Source organism: Schistosoma mansoni, chromosome 2 (assembly GCF_000237925.1).
Source record: "Schistosoma mansoni strain Puerto Rico chromosome 2, complete genome".
In the NCBI taxonomy this organism is placed as follows: Eukaryota; Metazoa; Platyhelminthes; class Trematoda; order Strigeidida; family Schistosomatidae; genus Schistosoma; species Schistosoma mansoni.
The window spans coordinates 11,375,375-11,400,553 of NC_031496.1; the positions used below are offsets into that span (position 1 = coordinate 11,375,375).

The following is a 25,179-nucleotide window of genomic DNA, read 5'->3' on the forward strand; positions in this document are numbered from 1 at the left end:
AGTTTGTGGAGGTTGTTGAGTTTTAATTGCGATCATGAACCGACCACTGTTAGACTATCATTGAAAACCTCTACAATCCTATACTGATAACTGCTTATTCACTTATTGATCGAGAGATTTTTCTTACTTTGAAACTATTTATGACTTTTTACAAAGTCTCATAATTTCGATTTTAAAAATACATACTCATATGTCTTTTATTCCATTGTCAAATAATTTTACCGTAACTTTTTCTCTGTATTTAAAAAACTAAAACTATGTACATTCATCACACGACTTTAATATGAATGAGTTCTACGGTACGCCTATGTATCGTTAACAATACTAACATTCAATTCAAGATTAATGAAAATAAACGACGGCAACAACAGTATATTACTGTAAGAACATAAATAAAATGTATGTCTTTTGAGTGATTGGATACATTCCATATAAAATATGGTTTACAACACATAAGAAATCAATCAAATCATTTTGAAACGTTACCATTAATTCATTCAGTGTTCACTTATTCATTCATTCATTTGATTGATTGATTGATTGATTAATTGACTGATCTATAAACGACTGCTAATAGTTATTCTTTCAAATAAACACTGTTTTATTGTTGACTTTTGTAAATAAGTTATTATTATTATTACTTTTTATTCATGGAAACAAGATTAGTGTGTCTAGTGGTGGTATGTATTTGTAACTTTAGACTTTAAAATTGTTTTGATTTTCAAAGTTTGAAGTGAAAATCAATCAAGTTGAATTCAATGGTTACCTGATAAATGGATTTACTTTTCATTATCAATAATTCCGAAATGGGCTGTTATTGTAACTTAAGACTAACAAATCTATTAACTAGCGACATCATATTTCACATGTATTTTAACATAAGAGACCATATTTCATTATTACATACTATATCCAAAACATAGTGTGTTTGTGAACAACTGTTTTGATTGTAATATTGTTTTCACTTTTTTTGATCATAGTTTTTTCGTACTTACCAAAAACAATGTTAATAGACTTATAGCTTGTGCTAATATTATTATTAAATGTAATATTATTGAACATTTTTAAACAGATGATAGATGATGATGTCAAACATTTACTAATGAAAATAGATTCAGATAACTGCTTCAGAGTAGTATGGGACTCCTCAGCAATGAGTAACCCCAACCCCACTGGAGGTTGCTAAGACACTTGTCTGATACCTCTTGATTTTCAGTGGTGGTATATTTCAAATCAGTCTTCGCTGTTAACTATGAAGATTCAAAAATCTCAACTAAAAACCTATGCCAATTATAGTTCTGAGCCCACTAGCTACTAGCTTCTATAGGCAACTACAGGTTTTTAGTTGTGTTCCACTATATCAAGTGTGAGACAGTTAACCACCACAGTTAAAGAAAGATGGTCTCAAAGTGTGACGAATAGATTTGAGTTAAGCCTATACAACGCTGAATTCCTGCTCAGTGATCTAGATGTTTTCGCGAGCGAAACTGAAGTCTCTGATTTCAACCTCCAATGGAGGATTCGTGGGTGGGCACTCTTGTGGATTCCGATACTTGGATGAATCAGCTATTCACTCCTTCCCGTTTTTAACTGTTGGCTTAACGAAGACTAGTCCATAATGTAGACCATGTAAATGAATCCAATCGTTTTTGTTATTGTTGACGAAGGTGGTGTTATTCTTTTTTATTAAACTATTGAACACTATTTTCCATTTGTCTCTTTAACCTGTTTTGTTTATTTTACTGTCATAAATTTACGGTAATTTAGCAATAAAATAAATACTAATGAATAGAATGCAAAATAGTTGAGTGTTCTGTGGAAGAAAAAAAACACTAAACAAGATATCCATGATGGAATGTATATATCAACAGTGAGTAATTTTGACAAATTTTGTATTAAAAGCTAGTCAGTTATGTGGTTTTTCGTAAGAACCATTCCTGAGTAAGAAATGAAAAATGTATGGCACAATAAAAATAGTGTGACCAGACAAATATCGCGCTATTTCCCCATCAGTTTTGTTAACCTAATTACCAGACTATAGGTGATACATGTAATGGCAGTTATTCATGACTTGATATTCAACTACATAGAAAAATCATTTCAAGCCATGAAATTTAAATTCTTGGATTTAAACTGAGCGGCAAAATATTATCACATCCGTTGCCAAAGCAGAAAGTTATACATTTAAGTCTTACTTATAGTGTTAATGCAAACTACCGATGAATTGTGAAACTAACATAAAACAGTCATTCTGCTCTATATGGTTTTCGATGGTTGCCGAACTAATCAGTCTACGATTAGAACTATATTTAATTTAAGAACTCCAAAATTTCGATGTTGGCTTTGAGTTTTAAACAGTACTTTGGGTCTTTTTCAGTAAGAACTTAAATAGCCACCTACCTTATGATACATTTTATAATTTATTGACTTAATAAAATACAATCTTTCGTATTCTTAAAAAATTATGTGTGTCACAATTTACATCATTCACTGATATGAACTATTGTATATATTGGTGATGATATTGAATTATCTTTCTCTAACTTTCGAGCAATCATGATTAGAACCAAGTTATTTTATTTCAAATTATACAAACGATGAGTATCATTTATTCGAATATATACTTTTAGGGAAATATATACCACAGTCGAGGGATTTCAAAGAGATAAAGGGTGCTGAATGACTTTTACATATTGGTTAGACGAGTTTCTAACCGTCTGAGTTCATAATGTGACATGGGACAGAACTCAAAAATTGACGAGTTTCTCAAGGCAATCACAGTACTTTTAGATCGTCGACTTAAAACCTAATAATCTGTATTTTTTAGACTAGATTAATTTGTGATACAGCATATATTATCGGAGTCTTAAAATGAGGGGAAAAATTTGTTAAGTGCTTCTTACTTTTCTGTGGTTCTCTAAAAAATATTAAGTTATGAATAAAAACCAGAAATCAGTATTTAATTATATTAGTTTAAATGACACATGTGATTTAATACAATATTGTAAAACTACACTAATTACGGTTGGTTGTTTAGTGTTTAACGTTTTGTTTGAAATTCGTTTTAAAAGGAAATCAGAATAACCAGTCTTGTTAGTTTAAAGCGATATATGTGTTACCTCATACAGTTTTGCTAAATCAGATTTATTCTAAGTGGTAATGAATGATCCAGGCTTCAACTAAATGAAAAATCAACACAAATTTACATGGGTAATAAATTACATTAATAAACTTTGTCCAATATATATATCATCCATCAAAACGCCTACTAGTCAAATTACAAGACACCGAATGGCTAGTCTTTGCTTCTTTTTCTTTATGATATTTTTTGGGGCAATAACCTTCGACTTTTAACTTTTGACAGTAAAATTCACAATCATTAAATTAGATTCCCCTCTATAACATGATTTACAAGGATCAATAGGTATATTCATTATGGCCTCATTAAACTTCTGTTGGTATCCGACTAAAATAAAGTGTTATCCCAATTTCACATCACCCAATTTCATCATCATTCACAGAAAAGTAGTGGAGAAAACCAGAAAACTTACACCTAGTAAGTAGTTTAAAAACGTTTCATTTAGGATTTATGGGAAAAGTCTTGTTTCCAATTGAAATTCAATTTTAGTGAAAGATTAATTCTTTACTCCAATCCCATACAAAATGCTTCTGTTTTCCATTATAATGATTAATCGGTTGCAAGTGCTTTTTTCTCTTCTCTATCTTAATATCATTAATCATAAATAGTGAATGTCTACCTTCCGTATACATGTGATCAAAAATTGTCAGAACAAATGGTCAAATAATACATTATCTTCACATTGGTAAATCTGATTTTACTAATCAGAAATTTATGAGAAACGTGGAACTGTAATTAATTATTCGTTTATTTATATACTATATAAAATAAATAATACTATATGAACGCTAACATGTATGTTTCAGTCTCTACTTATGTTGAATGGAACTTCTATATTAAAAGAAGTGTAATTTATGCGAATTACCGAACGTTTCATTTTATAAACTGTATTTGAAATAATGCTTATTTGTTGTTAGTTATCAAGATGAAAATCGTTTGAAGACTTTGATTGTACCAGTTTTACACCTGTTATCCTATTTTATACATTAATTTAAACCCAACATTTATAGTTTATATCACGAACCGACTTATAGATAATCATTGAGAACTAGGAGTTCAATACTAGGGACAACTTGGTTAGACGAAAATGAAATAGAAAGGACAATGGTATCAGTGATAGAGGAATACTCAAGGTAAGAAACATAAATAAAAATTAATGAATAGAATAAAATGTAGATGCTATATAGTTTGAAAACTTAAGACGTAAAAAAATTAGTTGAAAAATAAGGGTATTTTCGTTACAACGACTAATCTTCAGCTGTTTCATTTATGGTCTCCAGTTATAGATTCCATTTATACTATGAACCTCTGAAAGTTAGTCTACACCTTGAGATATAACGCATCTTAACAGTCAATGACTTCAAAAACTGATGTCTAAATATATATGACCTACTTCTAGAAATTTTGCACTTTATTTTCAGTAATCATTATCAAGACATCTTAAAGAAAGCCAAACATAAGATTATATGACCAGTTAATTATTTCAAGTGGACGGTAGTACTCTATTCTCCTGGTTTCTTTCTATGATATATATGTAAACGAGTTTTGATCAAATTTAAGGTCAATTAGCTTGATAACTGACGACACCAGCATTAAATTTGAAATCATGTTACTTGTGTTTTTAAATACAGAAACTACCCTAAATTAGAAAATTTCATTTCGACTGTAAATAACGATGGAGCATACATTTTTCAAACTTACTAAATAGCCAATTTTCTCTAAAGATGAATTATATATTTCAGGCCTACCTTTTTGATAAGCTTTCATTTATTTATCTATTTCAAATATTTCACTTCTCTACCCAAATATTAATAAAATAATGAGCCCTTTTTATATCAGTTTTACTAAGCAACCGTAATGTTGATATGATATTATTCAATCCTGTGAAGCATGAAACTATTATGTCATGGATAATTGGTTTAGTTATTTTTAAGTTTTATATATATCACCCCCAGTTTAAATAACGGGAAATGAATATACATATACTATTTTCTATATAAGTGTCTGTGTACAACCATTAGGATTCTCACAGATATAGCAATATTTCATGAACAGATTGCCACTATACTCAATGACTGATGTTTATCTACAGTCACGCTTATTCCTCGATTGTTTTTTAGTTACTTCATGTATTAAACGTTTATTTTCTCCTTTACATATCTCCTAAGATAGTGTTGGTACTGATGTCAACTAATCTATATTCCTTCATAAGGACATATGGTTTATTCATCCATTTGTACAAGATAAAGGTAGTTTATTTATTCAAATGACAACACCTTAGTACATTCTTCTAAATGGTAAATTTAACAAATAATAAAACCGTTTATTACATATTATTAACATTTTTAATATATATTTAAAGTTGTCAGTCCGAAAATAAGAAAATTATACTGTTAGTATCTCTCAAGGGCCTTTAGAATCACACTAGAAACACGTCATGCATCCAAGCTGGTTAGTATTGATAAAACCATAATGAGGAATTGTTCATTTTTAGCTGTTCACGGATCAATCAATTTATAAATCAAACTATATTTACCATAACTTCATTGTTTAGTTCATTGCTCAGATACATTCTCTGTTATGTCTAGGAAATTACATAACTGTATCAAGATTTTATCTATCTTCATTTTAGATAGGGATTTTTCACTTAAGAAGAATATTAATAGGATAAGTAAGATCAAGTGATTTGTTTTCGCTCTGCAAATGAAAGTTATCAGTTCATTTTTAAAATGTTAGTTAACAGTGAAATGCTACGAAATTCGGTGTTTTCTTATGACATCTAAAATAAATAAGACACTGTCCAATTATTTCCTTAATATGTAATTTTCATAATTGGCAATTTAAACGAAAGTGAAATTTTTCATATCAATTTCTTTACTATGTTAATAACTTTGTCGAGTAAAGTGAATTACATTATTCTGATATCAAAATAATTTGAAGCGAGTTTACGATAAATTATGATTCGTTTGTTTATAGGTGCTTAGTGAACTATTAAAATATCTTGCACTATTCACTTCACAATTTAGTAATCAGTTTATACATGATTCACATGGGTAAACAGGTGAAAACTGGTGTCTACCTATCTGAGTTACAAATCTTCATTATTTCTTTAATATTCATTCTTTAATGAAAGAATGAAATGTATTCTGAAATACTCTACAGACGAAAACCTGAAAACAAATCAGTGGTCAAGAAATGCTAAAAAGTATTTAATCAATCAACACCTTTTGGTGACTTCCAATGTTTAACTAATCCGCTTGGTTAAGCTTACTGATCATCATTGAGTTTGTAATATTTTATTGGTTTTCAGAACCCTGATACCTTTCATTATGGCATTCATTATTTCTGGTTTCTGGATGAAAGTTAAATTTAAATTAAATTTTTGTTGTATAAGCGCAGATGTAGTCATTCAGCTATCAAAATTCAAAACATAGTGAGAGTCTAGATATCAAGTAGAAGGTCATTATCTCTACAGTTCAGTATCCATATTTTAAATATTTAAAGCATATAGTGGTTATAGCCTGTTAGCTTCACAACTTTCAGGTACTATTTTTGTCACGTAATTTGAAATAAATTAGGCAAATAAACTGGTAACTGGAAAGCATATATATTCTATCAACTCCAATAGTACACTTTCCACACTAAAAATGTAAGTGTTCTAACTATCAAAACGTGATTGAAATCATTCGTATTTCAAGTCTTGCTAGCTATGTATTCTGTAATCTGTTTAACACTATGAGACTAAGAGTATTAATACCATTATAAAACATTTGATTGACTTGTATGCTCATAAAATTTAAATTACCACATAACTTAGTTATCATTAACCAGTACTTAAAATTCTCTTTTATGCCATTCGTTAAGATATTTTTGTATCAAGTCTATTTTGTGATCATTGGCTGAATTCTAACTACCAGTAATGAATAAACACAGACGAAGTTAGACATCTATTGAAGAACAGGAAGCACTGGACAGCTGTTCCTCCGTAGTATAGTGCTTCTCAGAAGTGCACATCCACCATCCAACCGTAGATAGAACCCAAAACGTTCAGTTCTCGTTACAAGAATTAACCACCGAACCGCCACCCAACGGTCTACATGTTTAACTTCAATTCATTTGCGATCTAACTCCACCATCTTTCAGTTTGGGAATATGTTTAACTTTAGTATCAGCATAAGTTTTACCATTCCTCAAGAGAATAAATTAAGTTTAATAACGTTTCAGTAATTTATGAGAACGTTACCAAGATCTACACTTACGTTTTGACAACTACAATTTAAAATGACGTATAACAAAGACTGACTTATATTTATCAGATTTACTGAAAAATAATATAACAATACCTCAGATTTTATTTGACAGTGTCCTGATTTATATCACTACATAAAAACCTTGACTAAATTAAGTTTTTCTACTCGTACCGAATGGCTCATTAGTACAAAATATCATTTTAGTGATACATTGTATGAAATCTGGCTGAAAGTAAGGGTTTATGATATGCCACTTTAGCAATAGATTTTACACAATGAGCACATTATTATTTGAGATTCGGAATTTTGTTTCTGGATACTTATTTCTGTAATAATTGTGTTAACTATTATTATTCTGGGAATAGAATACTTTCGATCTATTCGAAAATAATTGGATCACTTCTTCAACTTCGAGAAAAGTCAATACATTAATGTAGGTCAATTTATGCTAACTTACAATCACTGTATAAATCATAACGTGAGTAAAAGTGGTTACTACTAAGCAAGCAATCATTTAGAAATAACCGTTTATTAGATCACATATAAAGAATGTAAACCGCCATATTATTATTTCATCTTTATTGTCAATATAATGGATACGTTATAAAAACGTGATTCAAGGAAAATTTCATTTTTTGATTATTGTTAAACTTTTATTAAAGAATAAAATACGTGTCAATATGGGATTGTCGCGATCATCAAATTCCATTGAAATCAAGACCTGGTCTTAGTTAGCAAACCACTGAGAACCTGAAAGCTTTTCATGGTTAATTCATCCTAGAATGGCACTCGTCAGAAGTCGAACCGGAAATTGAATCCAGGACTTTCAGTCTCTTGAACGAACGCCTAATCTCTGAACCACTGAGCCGAAATCTAATGGTTTATAATATGACGGCCGTCCAGTGCTTCCAGGTTTTTATGGCTGTCTAACTTAGATCGGCTTGTGATTTCAGTAAAATAAAGTATGTTTTACTATTAAACTATAAAATTTGTTTATTAAACATTTTACACATAAAATATAAAATGTAGAAAGCTCCGATAAATATTTTTTTCTGCCAGTGCAAGAACACAATAACATCAAACAATGAATGGTCAGCACTCAGCACTATCAATCAATTTAAGCTAACAAACACATTGGTAGTCATAACCTTTATATTTTACGCCAATGAGTGTGTGATTAGTTTCGTCACTACAGAACTAATTAGATCAAACGATTTTTGTTTATCTTAGAAATACCACCAGGTTTGTGCATGACTTTAGCTAGACATTGCATTGTTATAGATAATATATTTCCAAAATACAAGATGTATCTAGTATAAATATGCTTATGGACTTAAAATTTACGTCTTTTATGCAACAGTGATTTAACCTGTCTATATAACAACTTTGAAATGCGTCATACGATAGCTATAAAATATAAATTTATAGACTGTTCATGTCAGCCGTTTGCTAATAATAATTTTTAGGTATTTTGATGGCATTTGCATAAAAGTTTAATAAGCTCGGGTCAGATGTAAACCTTCTATATCTAGAAAGCGAGTGACATAAATCTTCCAGCATTTAGTGAAATTAGCATATTTTCTAATTACCACTAACTAAATGAGGACGAATTTGTTTCCAGATGAATATCTCCTCTACTGAAATTATAAAATGGACACCTATAGAAAATAAAAAACACCTAGAGAAAAACTAAACAGTCTTCCGTACTTTAAGAGATTTTATTGATCCACTAGATTAAAATAGTGCTCAAATCATAAACTACCAAATACTAAAGTAATTAGATAACAAGCATGACCTGTACAAGGGATCATCTTCAATAACCATTAAATGAGGGAAACAAATGGGATGAAATTGTTTAGTTCTAAAGTGTTGGCATAAATTCTTCATAATAAAAAAATTTATCAAGTACTGATTTTGGAAAAACGAAAAATCAGTCATAATCACTTTAATGGTCGTCATGATTGAAAGATTGTAAATTTATTTTTACTCAAGAACCAAGTAACGTAGAAAAAATTCTAGATTCAACCCACAAAGTTATACTTAAATCTTCGGAAAACACAGATCACTCAATACAAGTCTCATTCTTTCAAATAATTCGAATTGTTTTACAGAAATTCCAAATTAATGCTATGATCTGATTTTAATGATTTGGTATAAATAAATTTTCATCCACGGAATTTATTGTCAGTTATACGTTTTGTTATCGATGGCAATTTTAATGGTGCATACGTCTTTTTTGTTGTCAATCTGTTTTTTTATGTAACTGGACAGATTTACTATTATATACAATAATACTATTCATAAACTTCCAGGAACAATTAACTAGGAAACTTATAGCATTGTTTATTCTTTATTTACAGCTAACAAAAACATTGAATTCAAGATATGTTACTGTAAACAAATGAGGTTTATTATATATGAATCAATTACAAGACTCTGAAATACAACCAACAGGAATGAAAGGATCTGTTTATTTTTACTACTTACTAGTCCCTTAATGAATATTATTAAATTGAAGGGATTACAATCGCATTGTCATATTATCTTGTTTTTGGAATTTTTGTCACAGACTAAACCAATAGAAATCGTAGAGTGCTGGACTGCTGTTTCAGTCAAACTTGCAGTTGATTAGTTCAACATGACTATCATGCCAAGCGGAAACCGAATTATGACATGTAAATGTTACGGCAAGCACACAACTTCAGATCAATAAAATCGAAATCCAACGGTTTGTATTTTCAATTACCATCAACTCGACTTAATAGCGAACAATGGTTCGGTAGTTTAGATTATATACGCCTTACTCTATAAATTACAAATAATTAATTGAATCACAACAGTAGTCATTGGCCTGCTAATTGATGGATTTGTACCATGAGTTTGGAAGTCAACACTTTAGGAATTCAGGCACTTACCTATCGATTATGTCACTTGACAGTCGCGCTATATTGTGGATTGATATTCAAAATTTATACTATCAGACTTCTTGCATATCATGCAAAATTTCTGAAAGTGCGGTCTTTGGATTACGGAATTAAAATTATGTTAATTACTAATACAGTTTCATTCGTCTACTCTCAGTAGCTACAACTGAAAAAGAAATATGCATATGGTTTAAAAAAATTGTACTTAACCTAACAAATAAGATCACATATATCTAACTGAGTAGTATAACAATATCAGAAACCTATTATGTCACTGACTCATACGATTGTTTGACATAATCAATGGATATCTATTGATTTCACTTTGTCAACAAACATAGTAAGTTTATGCTTAGTAGCATACCCACCAAAGGGCTAACGGTCACACTCTTTCCTAATCATCCTTGTAGCTAAACTGAATTGCCTGACAGTTGGTTTTTGACAATTTTAAAAACTGATGAGCAGTTATAAAATTTTAATCTTATTTTACCTCATTGAAATAAAACAATACGAAATAAATATGAAATTATTTTCAGTGTACAATGAGATTTAAAATCTATATTGTGTTTAATATATTCGTACATTCCCAAGTCAGGTGAACTCATATGATGTGTGCATAAGACTGGTTTTACACACACATACACGCATAATATTTATTCATCTATATGCAGTATGTACTAGTACTGAACTCAAATACTAGTATGTTTTAAACTAGTAGATATTCAGTAAATATGAAGACAATGGTAAAGGTGGTTAGTGTGATCAGTTACCTTTCTTTACATATTTTCTTTGTGGATATTTGTTTTATTATTTTTATCACCGTGAATTTCAGTAAATTGATGTTAGACAATTTTTAGATTTTCTACTTGAATTCTATTTATTAAGTCACTGAAAATCTAGAAGTATCGTGTACCTACATATTTATAAGCTTTCGTCACTTCATTACCTCATACAAGATGAAACCTGGGATATTCAGGTGCACCTGCCAATAAAATAACTTTAGAAATATGATTTCGAGATTCGATTGTCCAGCCCAACTATACTGATGATACAGGGTGAATGTTGTCCAATGCTATTAATCAAAACCTGTCTTTTTTCGAACCTGATCATCTGATTTTTAATGACTTTCCTTCTATTGCCGGCGGAAGACAATTCGGTAGGATTAAACTATACTGCCGAGCCAATCAGAAGCTTTCGCGGGTTTTCAAGGTCACGGCGCTAAGTTCAGTACCTGATGCTTACGTACGGTCGGTTTACAGCGGGTTTTAGGGAAGACGTGATAATTTAGCGTCTACAATAGCAGTGATCATAAGATTTTGGCGCGAAATTCAATTATCCATTTGGATAAATAGAGTTTTGGCATTATAGCTGATGTCAGTTCGTGATGAAAACCCTAAGTATAATTCCTAGCCTTAATCATGAACTGTAAATCATAATTTGAATTCTTCACACAGGTTTATAACCCTCATTTGGTCCTAGTTATTATGTTGACACTATCATAGTTACTCTAGCGTCGCTCAAAGGTTGTCCATAACTTATAGTCTCGCCCACAACCCTAAACCCTACACCTAAACCTTAACTCTAACCCTAACCCGTAAACCATACCAATATACTAACATTATTGAAGCTATGTGGTCAAGGCTAAAAGAATTTTTGAGACCTTATTATGGTTTCAGAGGTCGACTACTATGGAGCCATATGGATGTGTTCCTGTACCGTATGCACTATGATTTTAGAACTTCTGAACCTATATCTGACCTTGAGAAGTTTTTGACCCATGTGAAAGAAGTGTTTCCACTTTAATTCTTTGGTTTTGCATAATATATTTTTACTGTATACTAACTGTCTTCTGATTGGCTAATATTTCTCAAGGTCACTTAAAATTCGTTCAAAGGTCGGCAGTATAGTTTAATCTTACCGACAATTCCCTAGATTTTATTATTTGACAATCGTTGACTGAAAACATATCCTTGATACGTTATTACTGTAACGCTCGTCAATGTAATGTAATCGTATGCTAATGAATGGACTCATATTATCAACCTAGATTAACTGAAAAATATTATCCACTTTCTTGAACTTAAATCTAGGTAGTTTTCGGCATGAATAAAAATTATTATAGGTCAATAAAAATAAATGACTAGACGACATATGCGAATAGATCAAATAGATCAAAAAACTACATTTCAACATAATGAGGTTTATATTGTTTTATTTATCCTGATTCTAGGTCAAGTTTTTGATAAATTAAACTGAGTAGTTTATGACACCGATTAAATCAATGAGTTAGTGCATAATCTCAACTCATAATGTCATCAGACTAAACTCCTATTGTAATGAACGAAGAGTTGGTGGGAATAACCGATTTATTATTCAATGCAAAATTACAGGGTGTGTTGATAAATTGTGAAAACCAAACGCTAAATACATTATTCGCACATCTTCATTCAGTTGTCCTTTACGTACCTCATGATTCTTCCAGTTCTGTTGTTATTACAACTTTTCTCCGTTTCCTTTCTGGTTCTCTTTAATCCAGTCTTATGCTGGCAGACATTCTCCTTTCGGTTGCTGTTACATACCACGTATACCTGTCAGAATAAGTAGCATACACAACATTAATACTAGCTAATTTACTGAGTTGAACAATTACTCCTTATTTTTTGGAATTTGAAGTACTTCAGTACAAGTGATATTAAACGTAGTCACCGTATAGAAATAAATAAATAAATATTCTGGAAACAATTACAGATTTCATATTAATTTTTAGACAGGATGGAAACATAGACATACAAAGTTTTTCATCTTTTGGATTATTGTAGATGAAGCATCTCAATAACTAAGTGAAAAGTTGAGTATGAACAAGAAAGACTTGAATAGAAAACTATTAAAAGTTTTTAAAAATTCAATGAAATTCATTTAGATTAACTTAATTATTTACAAGTCATGACACTTATTAGCAACCTATGTTCTACTTTATAGTCCGTTATGTACTTTGATGTCAGGCTATTTAGGATAATGGTCACTCTGCATATTTTCTCACATATTTTGATCAGTACTATGAATTAAAGAATCATTACATTGGTTACAACTAAATGATCAGTTATTACGATTATCTTAATCCTATAAAGACCATTAGCGCCGAAACATTTTAACAATAACGTCTCTCACTTCGACACTTAGCGAGATGCGTTATAGTGCGAAGGAAAATATCCCTGCCATTTAGAACTGCAGATTTACCTCAATAATGAGTACCAAATACAAAAGACATTACATCTGAGGCTACCAATAGTTCCTCCAGTTATCAGTTATATTCATGATCTTCACAAGTAGACTGCAGGATGCACTAACGAAAATCGAGGAGGACTAGACAGCTTTCTCGTCTTAGTATATGATTCTGCATGACTCCACCAGAGATCCAACCTATCACAATCAAGTTTCGTGAGGGGCGCTAAACCATATTAACAGCTAAGTTAGTGTTCAATTTCAACTTCAGTCAATTTATAATTTAGATCAACAATCATCCGATACTATTTTGGATAATTATTTGACTCCTAATATTTGTGGATATGCTCTTACAAGGACAGTACTTTTTCTTAAAACAAATGATGACATTTCAGTTTGATTTATATTAACTGTTTTCCTAAAACTAATACTTTTTTTAATTATAGTACATTCATATCATGTGTATGAAAACGCTAAAAATGCCTGTATGCGTACTCAATGTTTTTTTCATTGATTCATTGAACCGACGATTTGCATTATTTCGTTTTACTCTACACAGATGAAAATGAAACTGAAACAGTGTATGTATGAGATTTTTTTATAATTCTGAGAAATTCAAGTCAACATTTTTTGTGTGCTCATACTTGTATCTACATGTGCGTATTTCCGTACATACATAAAGTCGATGAATGATGGAAGTGGAAATTAGATTGTAGTACGGTAAAAAAAAAAGTCTAAGTATATAATAATATACAATTAAATTTGATCGAAATTATAATTATAAAAGTAAACCTCTAATTAACAATACAATCCTTTTGCAAACAAACAAACAAATTCAACTTGTGTTTATTTACCGATATTAGTCACTTGTGTGTGTATGTGCATCTGTGTATCACTAGTTGTAGTAATAAATAGTTACAAGTATTTTATATATTGTCATTGTTATCATATTAGGTAGAACTACCCTATTTTGTTAAAGAATTAATCACTGACATTCTAATTTATTATTTTTCTGTATATATATATATATATATATATATATATATATTCATATATAGTACAACATTCATCTTTAAATAAATATATTATAGAAATCGATGGATAAATGAATTCGAGAAATATTCTCATGACAGTACATGGTCAGCTAGTTAAGTAATCATTATTTGTCATAAACATTTTAACAAATATTATGACAATCGCGAAGATATGAAGTGTTGAATAGTTGAATTCGTGAATCGATTTAAGATAGACCACCACTCGGATGAAACGGCCGTCTAGTGCTTTTAGGTTTTCCACGGTGGTCTAGCTTTAATCGACTCATGAATCCAACTATTAAATTACTAAGATCCCCACAAATCCCCGATTCTGATATTAAAAAAATACAAAAAAACAGGAACAATTATTCACTTAGTATTGTTTGTTTGAATCTTCCCATTGATGTTTAGGACTGCAACTGGTCAGTCTCTAATTGGCATATGTGCATACCCTGCGCATTGCCTCGATATAGCCTTAATTCACAAGCATGATAGGCAAAGATGGATAGTGGCTAGCAGTGGAATACAGGACGCGCGTTTCGTCCTATTTGGGACTCGTCAGCTGGATGTATCTGCATCTCAGAGTTGATGTTCACTCTGGGAAGATTCAACAAACAATACTAAGTGAATTTAAACTTCACCCCATTGCACAAGCAAGTGGCCATCAGGACTCAGTGACCGAGTGGATAACGAGATGGCGTTTGAAGCGAACGGTACTGGGTTCGAGTCCTAGAGTGAACATCAACTCTGAGATGCAGGTACATCCATCTGATGAGTCCCAAATAGGACGAAACACGCTTCCTGGATTCCACTGCTAGGAACAATTATGTTAAATCTTATCTAGCTCCATTTTTGTTAAAATTATTTACATTATTTTCTATGAACAAACATTACTTTGTTATTGTTTTATTCTGATTACAAATAATTGACTAAATTTTATTTCTCGTACAAAATTAAATTAAGAATAAAATTGTTTTATTCTCAACAGTATTTGTCATTGAATAATTATTTAATTAAATGATTGTAAACTACTAAATTTTATCTAGATTGCTTTTTTGGTTATTAGAGATCATGACAGTAGATCAGAGTTGAAAAGGACTAGTTCTAGTAGAGTTATCTTTTCTGAAATAAAGATGGTTCAACTGGTGAAATCCTCTCTAGTTAAAGGGATGCAAGTTTACTAAGATTCGTTTATTATGGAAAGGCAATTTTCAACATCAATACTGACGTCAAATAGAAAATTATTTTGAAACTAAATTTATATCACAAACTAATCTTAGCTAAACCGCTACTGAAAATTTGAAAGCACTGGATGGCCATTCTATACTTGTGTTAGACTGCCTATCAGTGCGCAACCATGACACCGCTTGCGGGATTCTGACTCAAGGCCTTCAGTCTCGTACGCTAATGCTTGACATCTAGACTACTGGACCACCATCAAGTGGTGTTAATGTTTAATTTCAATCATTTGACAATACTACACGGCCCTCATTCAATGTCTGTGGTGAATATCTGTCTCCCATGAGAAACTGACTAGACTGCACTGGTAACTAATTGCTACTAGAAACTGTAAAAATTAATCATTTGACTAATAATAATTTAGAAGGGGTTTTGTGGAGATTTAGTATTTTCATAGTTGAAGGCATGAGTCAATTGAAGCTAGACCACCAACGAAAACCTGGAAACACTGGACGGCCTTTTCGTCCTATTATGGGACTCCTCAGCAGTGCGCATCCACGATCCCGCACTAATAATAACAATTTAATTCAGTATTATTTTCACGGTTAACCCTGAAATTTGATATATATACAACTGACTTTTCACTGAAAAGTGACCAGCGCCATGTTTATCTAAACCTTTAGTACAGACCGAATTCTATCATCAAAGTGGAAACTTGGCCAATTGTTTGAGTGACTCAACATCGCGTGCATTATTTTGAAATGTTGAGTAGCTGGAAGTAATCAAGATTGTATAAATCGTGGAATTAGTTCCTGTACTAGTTTGCATCTGCTATCAATGCTATCATATCGGCTACTTCCTACCACTTTACGTCTTAAACCGGATATATACTGCTAATTGTAACTAATTATTGGAAAATTAAATCAATATAAGAAGTAATTGGTTACTGAAAAATTAACCAGCTTTAAGAAATATTTTCCCCAACTAATAATTAGACTTTTAGTGTGGCCAGTAATTTTTATTTTCAATGTTAAAGATCATTTGTAAATTAATTCTCATATGCCAGTATATTTGATTCTTGTAGTAAATATATGATATAAGTATCCATTTTTTCATGATGTTTTTAACATGTTTTTTATTGACTAGTAATAAAACTTTTCTTACGACTTGTCGTCTGAACCACAATTATAGTAATAAAACTAAAATTCTGATCCACTTAGCCAACGAGTCCCAAATAGGATAAGACCCACATCCTGAGCTCCATCATTAGCCACAACCCTTGTATGCTAAATCATTTCCCATCAAGCTTTTAATGCCTTCTTATCTTACATGACACTGAACATAAACAAATTATATAAATCAAATTATAATCAGGTAATGAATACCGTGTTTTGGTTTACTTTACTCAAAGAATAATAATATGAATAAGTTGTTTTTATTTCAAGTTTTCTTCTGCTTCTAAATATATTTTCTGTTATATCTTAATGAGTGAGAAACTTCTAGTTCTGACGTTTCGTCACTTAATGTAAGCCACTTCTTCAAAGTGGATAAAGATAATTTTTTATTTTATTTTCAAACAAATTGTTTATGGAATAAACGAAAACAGTTAATTAGATACCTTTTAATTGTGTTTAAATAAAAACAACTTAGAAACAATTTATTTATTGAATGAAATGTGCAAACATACATCCACATATACAGATATACACATTGTGTGTGGGTATGTTAGATTCACGCACTGTATGTTGTGGCGCCTTCATTGATTGATTTTATTGATCCAATATGATTCAAATTTTGGTTTTTATTTGTTGACTCACAAACGTTTTTTTTCTTATATTGTTTATGAATAAAGTATGTTGTTTTGTAGCCTGATAAACAAATTGAAAGGAGTTTTACTACAAATCATTATGAGGGTTTTTTTTAAATAAGTATTTGGTATTATTAACATTTTTATCAGTCCTATGGTGTTCACAGATCTTGACCGAACGTTTCTTCAACTTACATGAATTTGGAGAGGATAGGCATGATAAGGTTATGGTTTGTAAAGAACTACTTCTGAGGTGCACATTTCAATGTGAAATATTCATACTGATTTATCGATTGTTATCTGACTATGAAATTTCTTACGCACCAATAATTAGTAAATTCAGTTTTTCTATTTATTTATAAAATCTGTGTTTCATCAAGAAAGTCACTCGAATATCACTCTACATTTGATTATTAGTACTGTCATAACAGTGGGTAAACATTTGAAATGTCAGGGCACTATTTGTATGAACATACTTAAGTTTGTTGTTAAGTAGGGTTTCCTTACACTGGTAGTTTTCGATAACATGAAAATGTTCTAGTGTGATAATAACCATCTTTTTTCAGTATTCATTAAAAGTGTAATACATAGCATTTTTCATCATTTTCCTGTTCATTTACTGGATCAGTACTGTATAGAAGAGTAATTTACCATGGATATTTCATTTCTGTCATTTAAAGCTATCTATATATGACTTTTATGAGCACTCCACTGTATTGTATCCCAAACTGCCATGTGGAATGATAAACAAATTAAGTGAAAGTTAGAGTGTGAAATAAAATCCTCGGTGAAAATTATGCTTTTATAAGTAGTATCTGCTCATCAAGTAAAACAAAACAGAATGATGCCAGATACCCTACATGTAATGAACAATGAAAAACAGAAGCGCTATAAATCTATGTACACGTATCCTACCCATATACTTTATCTACATACCATTTGAAATAATTTCATATTGAGAATAATTAGCTAATGCGATAACTACTTACCTCCAACACAATGAAAATTTCAGTACATAATACATATTATTTCATAGATTCAAACATTGTTCTATTAACCTATCATTTGGTAACACATATAATAAGCAAAAACCAACTAATATCTTACAACTAATAAGCTTTAACTGCCATCAGCTATCAAGGAAAAATAGATGAATTCAGTTTTGTATATTGGTAGTATTTTCATGTTTTGATTTTGCACGTAAATATGTATTTAAATATATTGGATTTCATTTTTTTTAATGAATTTTACCCAGTATTTCTGTCTGTACTTACATTTGATGATTCTTCTTTGCTTTTTTTTCTTATTTACATCACTTAATCATTAATCATGTTTAATATACAGAGAAAAACTATTCATGCCTTGATTGTACACAGGTGTGTCTTTTTATAGGAACTTCATCAGGCGTTTAATTAACAAACAGGAGTTTAAAAGAAAGAATAAAATTAGTTCATTTTAATGACTTATGGTTACAGAAATGTGATAAATGTTCCCTGGTATTATTGACATGAGAATCATCATCCTGTCTACTTTTCTGCAGCTTTTGCAGGGAAGAATTAGATTAATTAGTAAAATGGAAACATTTGAGACTTAAAAATGAATGTTGCCTTCTTGTGAGTACTTTGATTTAACAAGTAAATATGTCTGCTAATAATAATTTTATTTTCTAATTCATTTTGACATTTTATATTATGTTGAACAACACCAAATTGTAATATAACGCAAAACAAGTTGCATTCTATTTGTGTGTTTCCTTACCGTAAACAATATCTCTTGATCAGGACCAGTAAATTGAAATTATTTGTCTTTCATTTTATTCGACATTTACTCTCGTACTGGATTCTTTTTTCATCGGTTTCTATTGTCATTTGGATGAATGAAACAATGATAATCGTATGCCATAAAAATTTAGGTTGATTGTTACTCAGTTTATTCATTACATTTGGAAATCGATTGTGTTTTTTTACTTTCTTTACATAGTTGAAGTGAGATTTAAACACGAAGTCCAGAAAAACGTGGATCAGTAAATGTTGTAGCCTGTGTGGTAAATAAATTTTAGATTTAGTTGTTATCAGATCGAGGACTAAATGTGGACCAAGGTTAATTTTTATTCTTGTTGGGCGATGTGAATCTTAAATAAATGCCATAAATATAATTAAAAATGAATTTTTGACAATCTCCTCATTTCAAAGGACCAATCCAATCAAGCAAATTACACATCAGTATGGGTTTATATATGTATTGGAATTGACTTGAACGAGGTTTCAAAGTTCCAAGTCAACAGTAAAAGCAAATAAAGCAGAGTGTGAATATTAAACTTATAAACGAAGAACTATCATTCTTAGCTAACACAACAATGCAGTTAAATTGTATTAATCAAATGTAGAGTGCTTCCTTGTTAAAATTTCCAAATATTATTTACTTATAGTTACAATACGAATTTTCATTAACCACCTAGTACAAACATATGTCGCTAAAAAAAAGCCGTAGATCGTTTACTATTCTCCAGGCCACTCACTGATCATTATTAACTTCTTCACAAGTGATTTATTATTCAGGATAAAATTGTTAATTAACTATATAGAATGGATAGAATGTGGCTTGCAGTATAAACCAGGAAGCACGTTTCGCCCTATTTAGGACTCATCAAATGGACGCACCTGTGTTCCAGAGTTAATCTTTAAGCCAGGATTCTAACCTAGTATCATTCACTTCAAACAACGACACGTTATCAACTTAACTACTGATTTCAAACAGGCAATAACCTACTCAACATTCATGGATTTTATTTAATATGCAGTGGTTTGAGCTACTTTCTTTTTAATATTTCGACTACGTTCCTATCAGTCTTAATTGGGATACGTGAATTTTGTGCGGACTGCCCCTATATAGTTATTATGTTATGATTTTGTATAAAAGGAATTCAGTCAAAATATTAACAACGAGATAATTCGAGCCATTTCAAATTAAATGTTACTTAACTAGTTTGATAGGTCGATTACAGCCTTCCAAAAATAATTAAGCAAGGATTTGTTAAGAAAAAAATCTAATCTTAGGAAATGTCCATATACAATAGAATTAACGTTTTTTTCTGAAAATAATTTCAAATCATAAAATTTTTCAATGGAGTTGTATGTTATTCATTTTTACTGAAGCCTTTTAATGAAACAGTAGAAAGTAGAGCGATCACAGTGTGTCATACTCAGAATAAGAATCTTGGATCAACTTAGTCTATTAAATGTAGTGATTGCACGAAACATTTTAGAAAATAATCGTAATAACCATTATCGTAAAAACATTGGTATGCTATAAAAATTAAATTTCTGTACAGATATTTAAATACTCAGTGTTTTCCAAAATGAATTTCTTAACAACTGTCAAGTTATTGTTAGTTATAAACCAAACTTTCACATGAAACTCAAAAATTTAGAGACTGATAAGGAATGAAGAAATCTATATATCTAGGTCAATGTTAGCGAATTTAAGCCATGTCATTTAGGGTATTTTTAGTAAAATTGAATACAAATGAATTTATTAGTTCGATACCAATTTTTTGCGAGCTACATCTTTCTCTGTACGTATCGCGATGTATATAAGCAAATATACCACTTGGTGTAGAGTCCATTACAAGACCTGTAGACTATATGATAGTAAACCCAGTAGACGCATTAACCCATGTACTTTTAATTTCCTTCAATACAAGATATAGAAAATTCTCCATAAGATATTTTCAGTTGGTAGTCATCTGTTCATAATTAAAAATTATCAACAAATAATCAGGTGTTTATTCAATTCCAAAGTAAAGCTTCCTTGTTTATTCATTCGATGATGATTATGTTTTATCATAACTATTTAATTAACATCATTTTGGTAAATAGGACATTTTGTTACCATATTTACCAAAAGATACATAACATACACTTAGTTTAGATGGTAGGTTTAAACAGTATTCACAATAACATGTTATCAATCATTTATAACTACAAACAATTAACAGAGTTTTCTGCATGGATCACTTATGATAGTATTATGAACTATTTAATTCAAAAAGAGATGTCTATGGATTGAAATAAATCGAGAAATTAGATGCTCACACGTTTGTATTTGTTTTTTTTTCAAACATGCAAAACTAACCTTTATTCACCTAATGTTTAGGTTAGAGTGCTTTTACCATTGTCTAAACACTGCACTCATTGAAGATTATCTGAAGAAATATATATTTCCCTCTGTTTACCTAAAATGGAGCTCATTTTAATGGTTTTACTGTCAAAACTTTAATTTTTAAATTTTTACAATGTGATCAAAGCAAAGCAACCTTTTTATTGTAGGATTTATTCAGATTCGTGTTCTTTCCCTCTTTTATATCTATCCTGTATATGTAGAGTTCCCATTCGAGTACAAGTAATAGATCGTCATGGACCTGTTTTTGACAAACCTCACTATAATTTTAAACTTGGTCAAAGAAGTCCAATCGGTAGTATAGTTGGTCAAATCCAAGCTATTGAAGAAGTAAATCAACCAAGCGACTATTCAAATACTGCGATTTGTAGTTATCGTCTTGAGCCTGTTGATAGTCCGTTTTCTATTAATAACTATGGTGAGTTCATGCTATCCATTTGGTAAAAACAAGTGTAACTTTATTTTACATTAACTATAAAAAGCGAATGATCTTTATAACTACTGGTTCATATTTTCCTAATTATCATGAAATGTTATATATATAATGATAAAGACTAAAAATCAAAATTAGAACTCAACATAATATTGATTGAGTTGATTAAAAAAACCTTATAGTGAAAAGAATACCAGAGTGAAAGACAGAAGTATGGACGAAACAATCTTAAACCAACTTTGTTACGTGCATCATTTCACCTTATTCTACAGTCTGCTTTTCATTGATATACCTTTGCATTCCTAACTTTCCCTACTCTTTTGTTGAAAATAGTACTCAACCCTTACATCGCTGACTTTAAATTATATTCTAACATTTAAAGTGTACGCAAAGCCCTTGAGTAGTATATTATAAAAGGCTTTGGGAAAAAAACGGCTACAGACAGTTGTCAGTATGAATGGCTTAAGATCAAGGACCACACCAGCACGGATATGATATCAAAAAGGTTTCACAAGCGAAATTTCAGTAAATTTCTAACTAACATACTGACCAACGTCATTTGTGAATGAAATCAACATCTGATTAACCAATAACCAACGTTAACAGGATTAATTTATCAATGAAATAATTATTAGTATTTATATTTCCTCACTAGTGTAGTGTAATCGAGAGTGATTCGTTTGTCTTTATGCTCTATACTGACTATAAATTTACATTTCATGGTTATGAATTGAATCTGAACTTAATGGGATTTATGCTTAAAAAAGCTTCTTTACAGACGTAATAGTGGTACTAGTGTGAGTAATAATAACAGCAGTCAGTAAATTAAACTGTCTCCATAAAGCTTTAAACTTTCTAAACTTCACAAAATCACATTATTTGGTACTATCATCTAGTAACTATATTTCTTGAACAGATCCTGTAGAGATTAATCTTCGTGCCCTTTGTCAGCAGATGATCTCAATGGAGTTCACCAGTGTTTCAAACAGTGGAATTAATTGGATTTCAAACACCATTTCCTAAGATTTTAACATGAAATATCACGTTCCTCTAGTTTTTTACGTAAACGATAATTAACATTTCATCTTTTTCGTCAGTTTGAATTACTATTCAACACTCGAACACGATGTGAAAAAATAGCTATCTCTAAACTTTATCAATCCATGCTCACATTTTAATTTCTAACTAATACCTAAACCCATAAATCGACTATCACCTAGAAATAAATTTGTTCTCTTTACGGATAACTTTCTATGTGAGCTTATATCTGTTAAGAAACGGATAAAAACGGATAAGCACTGAGCTATTGCTTTAGATAAGTTTAAGACTTTACAGCAATAAGCAACCAAAAACCAAACCAGGAATAATAATAATTTGCATGGTACGCACCATACTATTGTACATTGATTCATATTTCGTTCATCGAGTTGTCAATAATAATAAAGCTTCCAGTTATTTTACATACTAGAGGTACATTAAACACTAGCAAATTTCATACTGTTGTTAAGATTAATAATAAATATGCAACAATTTTACGCGTTATATTATTGCAATTTGAAATGGTTTGAATTTTGCTGTTGATGATATTTTTGAGTGAAATATGATTAGTCTTGGCTGGTATATGAGCGTCCTATGTGGGGTGCCTAAATTTAACTGCTGGATACCCATGTCTCAACCAAGACTAATCACATTCCAGTCAAAAATATCAACGATGGAATAATCTAAACCATTTCAAATTGAATTTTAATATCATACCAGTCACACTGTAGTGAACAAAACACTGGTTGGGGACAATCGAATGTATTTAAGCAAAAATTACAGACTATCTCAGTAAATTCTGATAACCAAACAATGAACAGTCAATTTGCAAATTAACAACCAATTGTTTCAATCTTCTCTGTTTCTTCTCTAATTTCATTGCTCATGCATTTTCCAAACGATTGCGCTTCATTTCAGTTCTTTGCACATCGGTCTTCTGGCAAAATACATTCTATGTCTGACCAACACCATATACTACTTATATAGATATAAGTAGACCACACCACACTCGTCCCCCCTTTAAAGCATTCGACCATGCGGTGGTTCTGCTCGCCAAGCCGCAATCTTCTTCCACTGCAGTCTGTGCCAAACTCTCCGTCAGAATGTCGAGTCTGCGGCGCGCTGACCTCCATAGCTCCGTCGACCTGCCGGGGCACCAACATCCGCATCCACCCGGCACCTGGGACGTTCAACACCCGTACTCCACCGGCCTGCTGAGCCATCTACATCCGATGTCCGCCCAGCAGCCGCACGTCCCACTGCTCCTCTCCGTCGACAGCACCCGCCACAGCCAACGCCGCCCCGCCAGAACACTCCACTCGACGCCACCTCTCCTCACCAGACTGCCCCAACTAGCACCTCCACTCCAGACCCGCAGCGGCGTCCGCAGAACAGCACCCTTCCTCCTCCTGGTTGGCAGCGACACCAAATGTAGTGAGCAAAACACTGGTTGGGGACAATCGAATGTATTTAAGCAAAAATTACAGACTATCTCAGTAAATTCTGATAACCAAACAATGAACAGTCAATTTGCAAATTAACAACCAATTGTTTCAATCTTCTCTGTTTCTTCTCTAATTTCATTGCTCATGCATTTTCCAAACGATTGCGCTTCATTTCAGTTCTTTGCACATCGGTCTTCTGGCAAAATACATTCTATGTCTGACCAACACCATATACTACTTATATAGATATAAGTAGACCACACCACAATAGGACATGAACTCCGCTAATATGCCAGACAGACTTAATTGATTAAGTTTCAGACTATCAAACTAGTTATATATCAGGATGTTTTATGCAGCTTCATAATGATAAGTCTTCTAACTGAACGCTCGAATCGGTTTCTGAAGTGCTCCTAATAACACCATGCAATATATAGAGGGTAACTTGAACACAAGAGAAAAGGAGCGAAGTGTGAAAAGAACATTTTACTCCAAAGTAAGCTTATGTAAAGAAAGTCGAGAGTATTTA

The 25,179-nt window shown here is 31.3% G+C and overlaps 1 protein-coding gene across 2 annotated transcripts in view; it reads left to right on the plus strand.

The window, feature by feature from the left end:
• Smp_045360.3 (hypothetical protein) overlaps window positions 1–25,179 on the plus strand; it is a gene marked incomplete at both ends in the record, with an annotated part of 67,749 nt that overhangs the window by 12,058 nt on the left and 30,512 nt on the right. For both annotated transcript variants that reach the window (XM_018795671.1, XM_018795672.1), the window contains one exon: window positions 21,938–22,152. In XM_018795671.1, the coding sequence (XP_018649961.1) occupies window positions 21,938–22,152 (215 nt within the window). The remainder of the gene's footprint in view (window positions 1–21,937; window positions 22,153–25,179) is intronic.